Source organism: Aedes albopictus, chromosome 3, assembly GCF_035046485.1.
Source record: "Aedes albopictus strain Foshan chromosome 3, AalbF5, whole genome shotgun sequence".
Classification (NCBI taxonomy): Eukaryota; Metazoa; Arthropoda; class Insecta; order Diptera; family Culicidae; genus Aedes; species Aedes albopictus.
Window position 1 is genome coordinate 368920654 of NC_085138.1, and position 12480 is coordinate 368933133.

At 39.4% G+C, this 12480-nt stretch overlaps 2 protein-coding genes across 2 annotated transcripts in view; one reads left to right on the plus strand and one right to left on the minus strand.

Moving 5' to 3' along the window:
* The window catches only part of LOC134289566 (transcription factor sox-3-like), a 68823-nt gene that overhangs the window by 23713 nt on the left and 32630 nt on the right, over nucleotides 1–12480 (minus strand). The gene's annotated exons all lie outside the window — the stretch shown is intronic.
* Nucleotides 8800–11044, plus strand: LOC109432333 (sodium channel protein Nach-like). The gene is made up of 2 exons (XM_029875158.2): nucleotides 8800–10203; nucleotides 10276–11044. The coding sequence occupies exons 1-2, from the start codon at nucleotides 9068–9070 to the stop codon at nucleotides 10568–10570; spliced, it is 1431 nt and encodes a 476-aa protein (XP_029731018.2). The 5' UTR covers nucleotides 8800–9067; the 3' UTR covers nucleotides 10571–11044.

Genomic DNA, 12480 nt, shown 5'->3' on the forward strand with positions numbered 1-12480 from the left:
TATTCTTTGGGTTATAATATTTTTCCGTGTAAAATTTTGGGAAATTCTTCGAAGCGACCAGATGAGGTATAATACATTTAACTATCTATCGGTAACAGTACGGGCGTTTCTTTCAGGATGCACTTTTATTATGTCGACATTTGCACCCATTTAGACTCGGCCGAAATTCATTATCAAAACAGTCGAATTTCGAACACGACTTCGCAGCGGCTGGCATACACAAGTTCGGTTGAGTTCAAGACAGGGACGTCGGATGCACAACAGGTAAACAAAATAAGTTTTATTAGTTTGAAATTTCGCTGGGAAATGATGATTCAATGGATTCTCAAATTATCACAGTAGTCAAAACATTAATGAGAAACCCAATAACATTAGTTGCCATTAGTTCTCAAAAACGAAGCGACCGTTGAGTTTTAATATCTCAGCAGAAAGAACATAAATATCGCTGTGCAATCCAGGTAAGTAAAAAGAAGGTAATCCAATATGTCAGATTGCACCATCCGCCATATTGGAAAACCTAACGACCATTGGCGTAACTAGGTCATAGCTCTAGGGGGGGCCAAGGCCATGTCGATATAGATATTTTATACTGAAAAGATACTTTTCGCCTGAATTGCGTGATTTTTTTTCCGAAATGGATTATTCTGGAGGGGGCCAGGCCCCCCCTGGCCACCCCCTATTTACGCCAATGCTAACGACAGCTGGCAAGTGTGTGTTTAATTGTTTTCACTAGTGAGATGACAAACAAACACTTTCAGCCCTAGCAATGTAGCAACCCCACAGAAACCATTCACGTTTAACTTTCGCAGCACTAAAATCGGACAAACTCCATGACACTCATCGAGTGTTTCCTACTTACAATTAGCTCGTACACCCACTTAAGCAAATATTTTGCAATATTTTCGGCAAAGCAATCTCTTTTGGTTAAGAAATCACCATTGTATTCATAATTCACAAAAATGCGGCGGCACGAGCAAATTTTGAACCTGGGGAATATTACTCATTTTATGAGTGTCATAGAAATATGTTAACATCGGTTATCCGTGTTGAGAATGTTGTTGCCGATGCGGCGCAGCAACGCTTCTATGGCGTTCTGCAGCATACACAAACTGGCCGGCTGTCATCTCCATCTCCCCGCAGTGTGCCGCACTCCCCGCACCCACTTACTGCTTATACACTAACACCTTCCTTACAGTGCCGGATTTAGGCCTCGGGGGGCCCGGGGCAAACCCTAAAAAGTGGGCCCCCAGAATCAAAATTTCGAAAAAAAAAAATGAACCATACAATTACGATTTTTTTTCTTAATCTTATGTATAATTTTAGACCTAATATTGAGAGCTTCTGATTTCTGAACTTCTCCAAAACTCCGACAAATAGAAAATTATTCGAACATTTAATTTGATACTTGACTCAAATGTCAAAATGCTAGCGTAAATGACATCTCGTTCAGATCCCGAGTAGAGGAAAAGAGCTCAATAATAGCATATTTTGATAAGGAGATCAAAAAGTGATATGGGTTTGATTGACATAAGAGATAAAAAATCTAAAAATAAAATCAAAAAATTACTCCTGGAACATCATCATCATATCATATTTAGATTTTGCAAGATCTGACCAATAGCAGCGAGCTATTCGTTTGATCTTAAAATATCGAATTTTGATATTGCTCAGATGTTCCAGGAACATTTTTGAGATATTATTTTCAGATCTTTTATCTCTTATATCAATCAAACCAATATCACGATTTGATCGTCAGTATTCCACCTCTACCCGGGATAGATCCAAATTGAAAACATTTATACAAGTTTAAGAACTTAGCGTTCAGTTAAAAATCTACTAAAACATGCAGCAACTTTATTTGAGATTGCACGGGATCGACGAGTATTTCAAAATTCAGATTATATAAAGATTAGTCTCTTGGGAGCAACTGTAGCAATAAATCTTAATATCTTCAGTAAAACCAAACATAAAGATATGGAAAGTTACAGTTTCCAGGACACTCGGTTTTCAAAACTAGCCTCAACTCCCAAACATCTCCAGAATTCATCATCTTCTGTTTTTCATGATAGCAGCGAACTGATGCAAATAAGTATAAGACATTTGTTTCCAAAATATAATCATAATCAACAAACGTATGTATAATTGTATAAGGCTGACACAAATTTCGATTTGCTCTTATGTCACCGCCCCCTCGGAAATTTTTTGTCCGATTTCGACATTTTGAGGGGGGACACAAATAAATTATTTAAGAAATTTAAAAAAAAATCAAGTGAAATTAGAGTTGTCGAGAAAATTTCTTAACAAATCCGATGAGTTTGACTATTTTACCTAATTGTTTGGTTAATTTTCCATCAAATACATTTATTATTTATCATCCCCCCCTTGACGAGTCAACGAGCAAAGTGACAAAAGAAGAAAATGATATTTGTTCCGGCCTAATCAATGTGAAATAATAGATAAATTTGTGAAACTATTGAAATTTATATTGATGTACAATTACTCAAAAGCTTAATCTTTCTTGCACTCTGCTTAGAGACACTTTTTGTAGCAACTTGAAGTCACGGAAAAGTGTTTCCACTCGATTTTTAGGGTTTTTAGAGAAAATCGCATATGTTCAAATACTACACCAAAAATTTTGAAACTTTTGATTTCGAATTATTTTTAAGAGAAAATCCAGATAGATGGCCAGACATAGTTTAGATACCTTTAGGAACCCTATTATAAGTTCTTTTTTTAGTGTGACGTCCTCACTGGGACACTGCTTCTTACCTTAGTGATTTATGAGCACTTCCACAGTAACTGTGGAACTGTTATTAACAAAGAGTTTCCTTTGTCAATGACCATTTCGTATGTGCATACCGTGTGGCAGACACGAAGACACTCTTTTCCTAAGGAAGTCAAGGATTTTCCTTTACGAAAAGTTCTTGGAACGACCGGGAATTGAACGCGTCACCCTTAGTATGGTCATGCTGAATATCCACACCTTAACAGCTGTGGCTATACTGGCTTTGTATAAAATATGAACGCACATTCACGTGAGTTTTATATGGTTTCGTTGAAAAATATAAATTGTATTTCGGATTCTTGGGGGGCCCCCTTCATCGGAGGGCCTGGGGCACTTGCCCCCTTTGCCCCCCCTTAAATCCGGGCCTGCTTCCTTATGAACATCTTGATCCAGACAATCAAGAGTCGCTTATTGATACACGCAGTACATCGTATAAAGAACTATTTTGAGCTACCATCGCATATATGTACAGCGGAAGGATAATTTTCATCGCATATGATGTTATTTTTTGGACTTAAGCCGCATAAGAATACAAATCAACTTTTATGTGGTATAACTACATTGTAGTAAACGATATTCTGATGTTTTATTGTGATCAATTTGGCTTGTTCGCAAAAATATGCAAGCGTACTCGCAAAGTGTCAAACGAATTCGCATAATTGCGTATTACGATGAGATGGTTATAGGATTTCGCTTGGTACTTTCCATATCATACCAGTTTAACTCGCATTGGTGTACGAATGAAATCGCATAAATGTAATTATAAACTCGTTAAAGGATGCATACAAACTCGTATAAGCAAGAATCGTTTACGTTTACGATTTGATATGTAAAAACAATGCTGTTGAACAGATTAGGCATCAGTGATGATGGACAAACTAGTGAGCTCCTGGCATTAGTTGAGGATTTTTTTCAGCGTATTTTTACGGAACGAATTGTTACTCATTCAGTAATAACAGGACTATTTAAATAACGTAAATGAGCATGAGCATGAGCATGAGCATAGATGAACGTACAATTCGTAGTTGCTACTCCGTGATTGACCAGAACAATCGAAATTGCACAAGGTACCAACAAACGGAGCTTGGGAGTAACTACCGCTCTCAATGTGCACAGTTCGAGAATTCCAAATTGTTGTGTAAATGCAAAAAAATGAAAGAATATTTATTATCAACTGAATGTGCATTGGGAACTAGCGCCGACACATGACGTGACGAACTTTTCAATATTTGTTAGATAAATACACAAAAACCAGAGCAGAATTTTATACACTACCCGTCATAAGTACGAACTCACAAAAAGTATTGCAACAACATTGCATCACCCTGACTCACCTCGATATCTCCAAAACCTGAGTAAACCCAATAAGTAATGAACGAATTCAAATGAAATAAACCCCTTATTTTTTATACAAAATCTAGATGAAATGTACATACTGAGTAAACGGGAACCAAGACGGTTATAATTTCGAGAAATTCTGGAATTCCTTTTCTAGAAAATTTCTATTTAACTTTCAAAACACCAAGTATTTCTCCAAGAGAACAAAAAAAAAAATAACAAGCTTGAATGGCTTCATTTTGGATGCTTATTCATTCACGAAATACAAAAATATCATGCCAAATTTTCCAGAGGTGCCGGAACCGGTTCCGGTAAAAAAAAAGACTTTGAAGCCAAATGGGAGCTATAGAGTTAGTAGCACAAAATTCATGAATTTTCACTACACGCTAAAACCACTCAGCACTAAAATGTGTAAGCTCTACTCATAAGTGCATAATTTCCAGACCACACAAAAATGTGTAACAGTTACACATTTTCAAAAACAGCTCGTACACTCGTCTAGATGCGAAATGTCGATATATTTTTTGTTTTCCAAGGTCACTAGAAAACCTAGCTAGATTGCTGTAAAAAAATTTTTGCGAATTTTACGATTTTGCGGACACAGGAGCTGATTTTGTAAATGTGCAAGGGTTACTCATTTTTGGTGTAGTCTGGAAATTATGCACTTTAGTGCTGAGCGGCGTTAGCGTGTAGCATGCAATTCAAACAATTCAGGTATTTCTTTAGGAACTTTTCCAGGGATTCTTTCAGAAATTTCTCAAAGGACTTCTCAAGGAATTCCTCCCTCGTGAATTCTTCCATGGGCAGGGTTCCGATAGTGATAAATTCAGGGTTTGTTCTCAGAAATGCTTCAGGAATTACTCCCACGATTTTTTCAGACATTTTTACAGATAGTTCTACAAGGATACCTTGACGAATTCCTCCAGGATTTTCTTCATAGCTTCCTTTAGTGACTCCATCATGGATTGTTCCAGAGATTTTTTTCAAGAACTTCTCTAGGGGTTTCACCAGACATTCATCCAGTAATTTCTCCTGTAATATCTTAAGTGTTTCCAACAGTGATTGTTAGTGCGGCGAATGCAGCTGGCTACCCTATACATATTTATTGATAAGAAAGGTATTGAGATGAAAGGAGAATCAGAAGATTGCGAGTTAGCTAGTCGAGCGTACAGCAAAAGTGCTTGAAGCGTTTACATTAGGCTTTTAAATTTATTATAAAAGGTTGGAAACCAATTGTGTAGTGCGGATGAATCACTGAAGATTGTAAGTATTAATACTATTGTAAAATTATGAATTCTATTGAATAAAGTATTTCTAGTTTAAGCTGATCACCACAAACAAGTCTTTGGTCTGCTCTAAAAATCAGTGTCAGCACCGCAACAGTGATTTTTTCAGTGCGGTTTTTAGGATTCCTTCAGGAATTTCTCCAGGGATTCCCAAAGGAATGTCAACAGAAATCCTCTTAGCTATTTGTGCATGATTTTTTCAGGGATTTCTCCATATTTTTTTCAAGAATTCCAGTAGAGATTGCTCTAATAATTTAATTTTGAATAATTCGAAGTATTTCAGCAGGTATATCTTCCAGAGACCCTTTCCAAAAATTTAACCAGAAATTGTTTAAAAATTAATCCAGGAATTCCCTAAAACATTGGATAAAACATTCTTTTGGGAGTCCATCCAGTGATTCCAACAATAATTCGACCAGAATTATTTGCAGACATGGATTCTTTAATATATTTTTTCTAGGTATTCCTACAGAAATTCTCCCAAGAATTTGTTAATAAAGCTTTCCTGGGATTCCTAAGGAATTTTTCATAGGATTGCTTCCGGGATTCCTCATGAAATTTCTTCAGGAATTCCTTCAAGTTTTCCTCCAAGAATTTCGAGAATTTCTGTGTTTCTATCAGGAACAATTCCAGGGATTATTTTAAAAATTCCTTCAAGGTTTCCCCCAGGAACTTATTTTAGAATTCTTTCAGGAATTCATCTTGGAATTCTTTGAAGAACTCCTCCAGGAATTAATCCAGTACTGTCCAGGACTGTTTAGAGATTCCCTTAGAGATTGCCTTTTGAAATTGCTTCCAGGATTCCTCCTGGGGTTTCTTTAGGAACTCCTGCAGGAATTTCCTCAGGAACTGCTACAGGGAATGCTCGAGGAGTTCCTCCACGAACTTTTCTTAGGATCCCTTAAGGATTTCTCCAAGAATTCCATCTACGATTTCTTCAAGAATTCTTCCTGTGATTCCTCCAGGAATTCCTCAAATGATTCCTCCACGAATTTATTCAGGGATTCCACAAGGAAATATTCCAGGGATTCCTATGGGAATTGCTGCAGGGATTCCTCTAAAAAATTCTCCAGGGATTCTTACAGAAAAGTATCTAGAGAATCCTTTAGAAATTCCTCCAGAAATTGATCCAAGAATTCTTCTGGAAATTCCTCCAGGAGCTTCTCTAGAGATTCCTCCGGGAATCCCAACAGGCACTTCTCTAGGATATCCTCCAGAAGTTCTTTCAGGAAATCCTCCAGAGAATCCTCCGAAAATTTCTCCAGGGCTTTAATCGGAAATTCTTGCTGTGATTCTTTCTGGAACCACTTATTTTAAAATTTCCTCCAATAATTCCCCCAGGAACTCTTCTTAGGATTCCTTCAGGAATTCTTCCTTATATTATTTAAGGAACTCCTCCAGGAAATAATTCAGTACTTCCACCAGGAATTGTTTCAGGGATTCCTCCAAGAATTCCACCGGGAATATTCCTCCAGGAATTGATTCAGGGACTCCTCCAGGAATTCCTCCAGGAGTTCCCCAGGAGTTCTTCCACGAGTTTCTCCTAGGATTGCTTCAGGAATTCTTCCGGAGATTCCTCCAGGAGTTCATGCAGGTATTCAGGATTTTATCCAGGAATTTCTCCAAGGCCTCCTCGAGGAATACCTTCAGAAATTACCCCAGGAATTTCTTCAAGGATTCCTCCAGGAAGAGAATCTAGGAATACTTTTACAAATTCTGTCAGCAATTCATACAGGGATTCCATCAGAAATTCTTCCAGGATTTTCTCTAGGAATACCTTCTGGAATTTTTCCAGGGATTTCTCCAGAAGTTCTACCAGATTTTCTCTAGGAATTGCTGCAGCAATTCTTCCAGGAATTCTACCAGGATTTTTCCAGGGATTTCTCCAAGGATTCTTTCAGGGATTCCTTCAAAAATTTCTTCGAGGAGTGCTCCAGGAATTTCTCAAGGATTTTTTTTAGAAATCACTCTCAGAGTTCCTCTAGAGATTCCTCTAGAAATTGTTTCACAAATTCCTCTAGAGATTCCTCCAGGAATTCTTTCAGGAACTCTTGCAATTCCTACAGGAATACCTCCAGGCATTCCTCAAGGATTTACCAAGCAATTTCTCCAGGAACCCCTCCATGACTTCTTCAGGAACTGATCCACGAATTTCTCCTGGATAACCCTCAGAAATTATGTAATCAATTTCTCCAGGAATATTTCAAGGGATTTCTCCAGGAAATCCTCTAGAGTTTCCTTCAGAAATTCTTCCATGAAATTCTTGGATATTACTTTCAGGAATTTTTCAGGGATTCCTCCAGGCATTTCTCCAGAAATTCCTCCAGGAATTACTCCAAAAATTCATCCAGGAATTTCTCCAGAAATTCCTGCTGGGTCTCATCCAAGAATTGTTGTTCCTCCAGGCATTCCTCCAGGATTCTCTCTAGAGATTTTTATAGGAATTGCTTCAGGGATTACTCCACGAGTTCTTTCAAATGTTCCTCCAAGGATTCCTGCAGAAAATTTCTCTAAGGTTTCCTCTAGGAATTCTTCAAGAGATTACTTTTTTTTAACTTTAACTTTAACTTTAACTTTAATAAATTTTACTAAGGATTTCTTCCAGAATTGCTCCAGGAATGTTTCCAGAAATTTATATAGGATTTCTTCTAGGAAATTCTTAAGGGATTTATCCATTAATTTCTCTAGGGATTCCTTCCAGAGTTTATTCAAGAAGTCCATCAGATATACTTTCAGAAATTCCTCCAGGGATTGCTCCGGGAATTCTTCCAGGGATTCCTGAGGTCAGGCTTGTCCTCACTGAGCGCATGAAAATTCTGCTCTTTGGATTTACACCATCAAGCACATCATAAATTATAAATCTTTTCATCTTATCAGATAGAAGGATGTTCAAATATTGTATATGCCATTTCGGACTGTAAAAAAACGCACCGCAGAATTTTCATGCGCTCAGTGCGGACAAGCCTGCCTGAGGTGATTTCTTCAGAAATTCCTCTCAGTTTCTCTTCAAAATTTCATTCAGAAGTTCCTTCAGAAATTTCAGAAATCCTTCAATCATCTTATCCAGGAAGGAATTTCTCCAGCGAATACTAGGTAGAAAGATAATTTAAAAGGGATGCATACATGAATCAAGAAATTATTCAGGGATTCTTGCAGGAATCCCTCCAGCAATTTCCTCAGAACTTTACTCAGGGACTCCATTAGGAATTCTTACAATAGGCGAAACAATAAGTCCTTCGGGTATTCTTCCAAGCAACACTCATGCTACAAAATAATCACAACAGCGCAGGTTTTGGTTGCGTAGAAGTCAATGTGACTTACTTTAAACATATAAGTACTTTCATGCTAAAAATTTTTTCAGACATTTTGGACTATTTAAATAACGTAAATCATTAAAAAGATAAAAGGATCATGAAGTTTCTGTTTCATTCTAAGTTTTCCGGCGTATACAACAGTCGTGTGTAGCGATGTTCTACAAAACAAAATTAAATCAAAATGCAAGTGAACATGCAACGGTAAACAAAGCTCCATCGATTGATAACATTAGCAAAATGCGTTCCCATTAGTAGCACAATCACATTAGTTCCACAATCCAGTCGCGATTTCACCCCGCTTTGACGCGCAACTCGGTCAACGCCATCAGCGTCGTCGGTCAAGAATGTTCATTGCATCTCGGCTCGAGCGCTCGATCGATTACGCTCGACTGCAATCCGATGACTTCTTCTCGCATACGTCCGTGCACGGTATGAAGTACCTCGCGTCCGCGTCCGGTCGACGATCGCCGATCGAGCGAACACTTTGGGCTGTAATCTTTCTGGTGTCAATTTCGACGTGTGCACTTTTGGCACGGGAAATCTACCGAAAATGGCAACAAACACCGGTGATTGTCGGAATCAACGAACGCATGACGTCGATCTGGGAGATTCCATTCCCGGGCATGACCATCTGCCCGGATCTTCCGCTGGCCAACTTCAGTGTTAGCTGTGATGGGCACTGTGAAATAACGAAAACCTTCGTTGCGGAGTCCACGTGCCATACAATCAATTCGCTTTCCATGGAGGAAATGTTCCGGTCTGAAGTCCTTGAAGATGCAGTAAACTATCCATATCTTCGTGGAATCAATAAAAGATCCAACTGGGATCTCGATAATGGCTACGATCACAACTTAAGCTTCGAAGACAGTTACTACTCCTACCCTAAACGATTTATCCTAGGAATGGGTGGTCAATTTCTGGACATTGAAATCAAGTATCTCAAAAAAGATTTCGAAAATATCGAAGATCGTCATCAATTCTTCTCCATCATCTTACATCTTCCCAACGAATACCCACAAAAGATCAGTGGATTTCACGCGATACCAGCTGGGCAAGGCTTTGTACTGCACCTGTCTCCTCAAATGATGACTACTTCAGAGGAGCTGCGAGGTTATCCTCCACATAAACGGCAATGCTATTACCAGGATGAAAGGAAACTCAATTACTTCGAACACTACACCGAGGCTAATTGTAAACTTGAATGGTACAACAATCACAGCGAGCAATGCAACTGCACAATGTTTCCTGTTCCAAATCATAGGCATCTCAAGTTGTGCAGCCTTCTCGACGAAAATGCGGACTGTTTGATTGATGCTTGGCACTCTCTAACCAACATAACTTTGGTGAACCAAATGAAGCAACTGCAAAACTACCAACTGGAGAAACTTTCGGAGGAAGCATGCTTGCCACCGTGCACTTCTCTATACTACGATGCCGATATTGCATTACTCACGTCAAATTCCATCAAACCATCGGAGTAGTAAGTTTTGCACTTCTCAATTACTCACTCGTGTATGTCATCGAACTGTATAAACAAAATCCCAATCCACAGTTACGTCACTACTACGCTGAGAGCTCAATTCCGATCGCCGCAGTTTGTGGCGTGGAAGCGTCGCGAGCTGTTCAGTACGACCGATCTCATAGCCAGCATCGGGGGACTGGCGGGACTATTTGTCGGCGCGAGTCTGCTGAGCATCGTGGAGGTGATTTATTTCTTCACCATTCGTCCCATTATCAACGACGGGAGCAAGCGGCGGGGGACCTACGAGGTTCTACCAGGCAGTAGTAGTGGGGAAGATTACCGAAGGGTTGCGCAGGAACAGCTGATCAGCGCGAAAGGAAATTGAACGAAGTCGTTGCTAAGGATTGTCAGTAGGTTAGTGATAAGGTCGAAGATGTACAAAGTAAATCGGGCACAGCTCACGTGCTTACGCTGATGAAACGAAAAAAAAATGCGAATTGAGGTAGGGTTAAAGAGCCATTAGAAACGCTACGCTCCCAAACGGATTCTGATTGAAAACAGGTGATTGCGTGATCGATTGATTACGTTCTATTTATCGTCATACATGTTCACTTAAAAAAATAAAACATTAAAAATCAAAACAAACTGAGCTTTAATATTTTGTTTTGAAAACCCGGAGTAAAAAACCGGAGCACGATCTCCCTATCATGAACAGTTCACTATGGTCGGATTATCATTTAAAAGTATACTGTATAGTTGTATGGGAATACATAAAACAATGATTGTAATACGGCAGTGTAGATATTTTAATAGAAGTTGAAGTCGATAATTTTACAGCAACATATCTAATTTTAGAACTGGAACACCCTCTACGAGTGATCTGCTGCCATATTTACACCTATGAGTAGGGGTTGCATGGAATTACGACGACACATCACTTATTCTCCCCCATGACTAAGTGGAAATGCTTATATTAGTTATAAATTCCCACTATGTTCGGGAGGTGGCCGAGTGATACTCATAGAGATCCTATTCAGGTTTAACATTCACCCTAAAGTTAGTCATGTTTTGTAATCGAACCTGAATGTAGCAGTAAAATCGTAGGTATTCAGCAGGACATATCTAGATCCAATCACGTACAGCTCAATTCAGAACCTGTACCTGAACACATATGGTATATGCAACACCTGTGCGGCTAGACCAGTTCGTCAAGAAAGTCATGGAAAAGCCGCTCTCAAGTGGAAAACATGCGGTCACGCAAAGTGCGAAAACGTGGGCACACGAACGTGTTCCGTGTGTTTTATTTTTCAATTCTCAATCTTTTTCAATTCTTCAATCTTCTTCTTCTTCTTCTTCTTCTTCTTTTGGTAGACATGCAATAACTTTTGTTGTTTTGAAACATGTTACCCTGGAGTCTATTTTGAAGTCAGAGCTATTCCAAGGCCCCCAAAGTAGTCCGAAGTTTGTGTCACAAATCCAACATTCTGAACCAAATTTTATACACGATGAATGAGCCTAGTTTTGGTGTCATGGTCAAAATGTCCTCGAAACAGGTTCCTCCAGGGCACATTGCGGTGGCCACGGGTTGGTCAGGGAGGTCACAGGTCATTTTCATTTTACTAAAATAATAGATATGGAAAATCATGCAGTAGAGCCGTCGCATGCCTAGTTTTGGTGTCATGGTCAAAACGTCCTCGAAACAGGTTCCTCCAGAGCACATTCCGGTGGCCACGGGTTGGCCAGGGAGGTCACTGGTCATTTTCATGGTTACTAAAATAATGGATATGGAAAATCTTGAAGATAGAGCCGTCGCCTGCCTAGTTTTGGTGCCATAACTGAAATGTCCTCGAAACAGGTTCCCGCGAGGGCCATTCCGACACCCGGGACAGGACCAGATCGTGTTGACCGGTTCCACATGTCCACTATCAGACGCGCATTATCCAGTTGGACATTTTTGCTGAAGACACCAACATTGTATCTAGTAAAGCATATAAACCATAATTGAAAGCGTATGCCGTGTACTGAGTACAGTCCCGATTCGTTCGTTGGCGGCTCGTTAGATGGGCTGTCTCGATGGTTGGATGTTCACTGGTTGGGACAAAACCCAACTAAAAAGCACTGTCAATGTCAAAATCGATGTCAAAACGAGTTTGACGTCTGACCGTCGTCGCATCGCAGCTCCTGTATACAGACCGTTTGCGCAAGTATGTGAGTGTTATGTGACGTATTTCTTGTCACTTGCGTGTGTCTAGAGCATTTTGATTAGTTGTCAGTTGCCCCAACGAACGAACACGA

Excerpts from the sequence above, each read along its gene's own strand:
- LOC109432333 (XM_029875158.2), top strand. The coding sequence starts at position 9,068 with ATGTTCATTGCATCTCGGCTCGAGCGCTCGATCGATTACGCTCGACTG. Across the intron at positions 10,204-10,275 it reads TCCATCAAACCATCGGAGTA|TTACGTCACTACTACGCTGA; the intron begins GTAAGTTTTGCA and ends CCCAATCCACAG.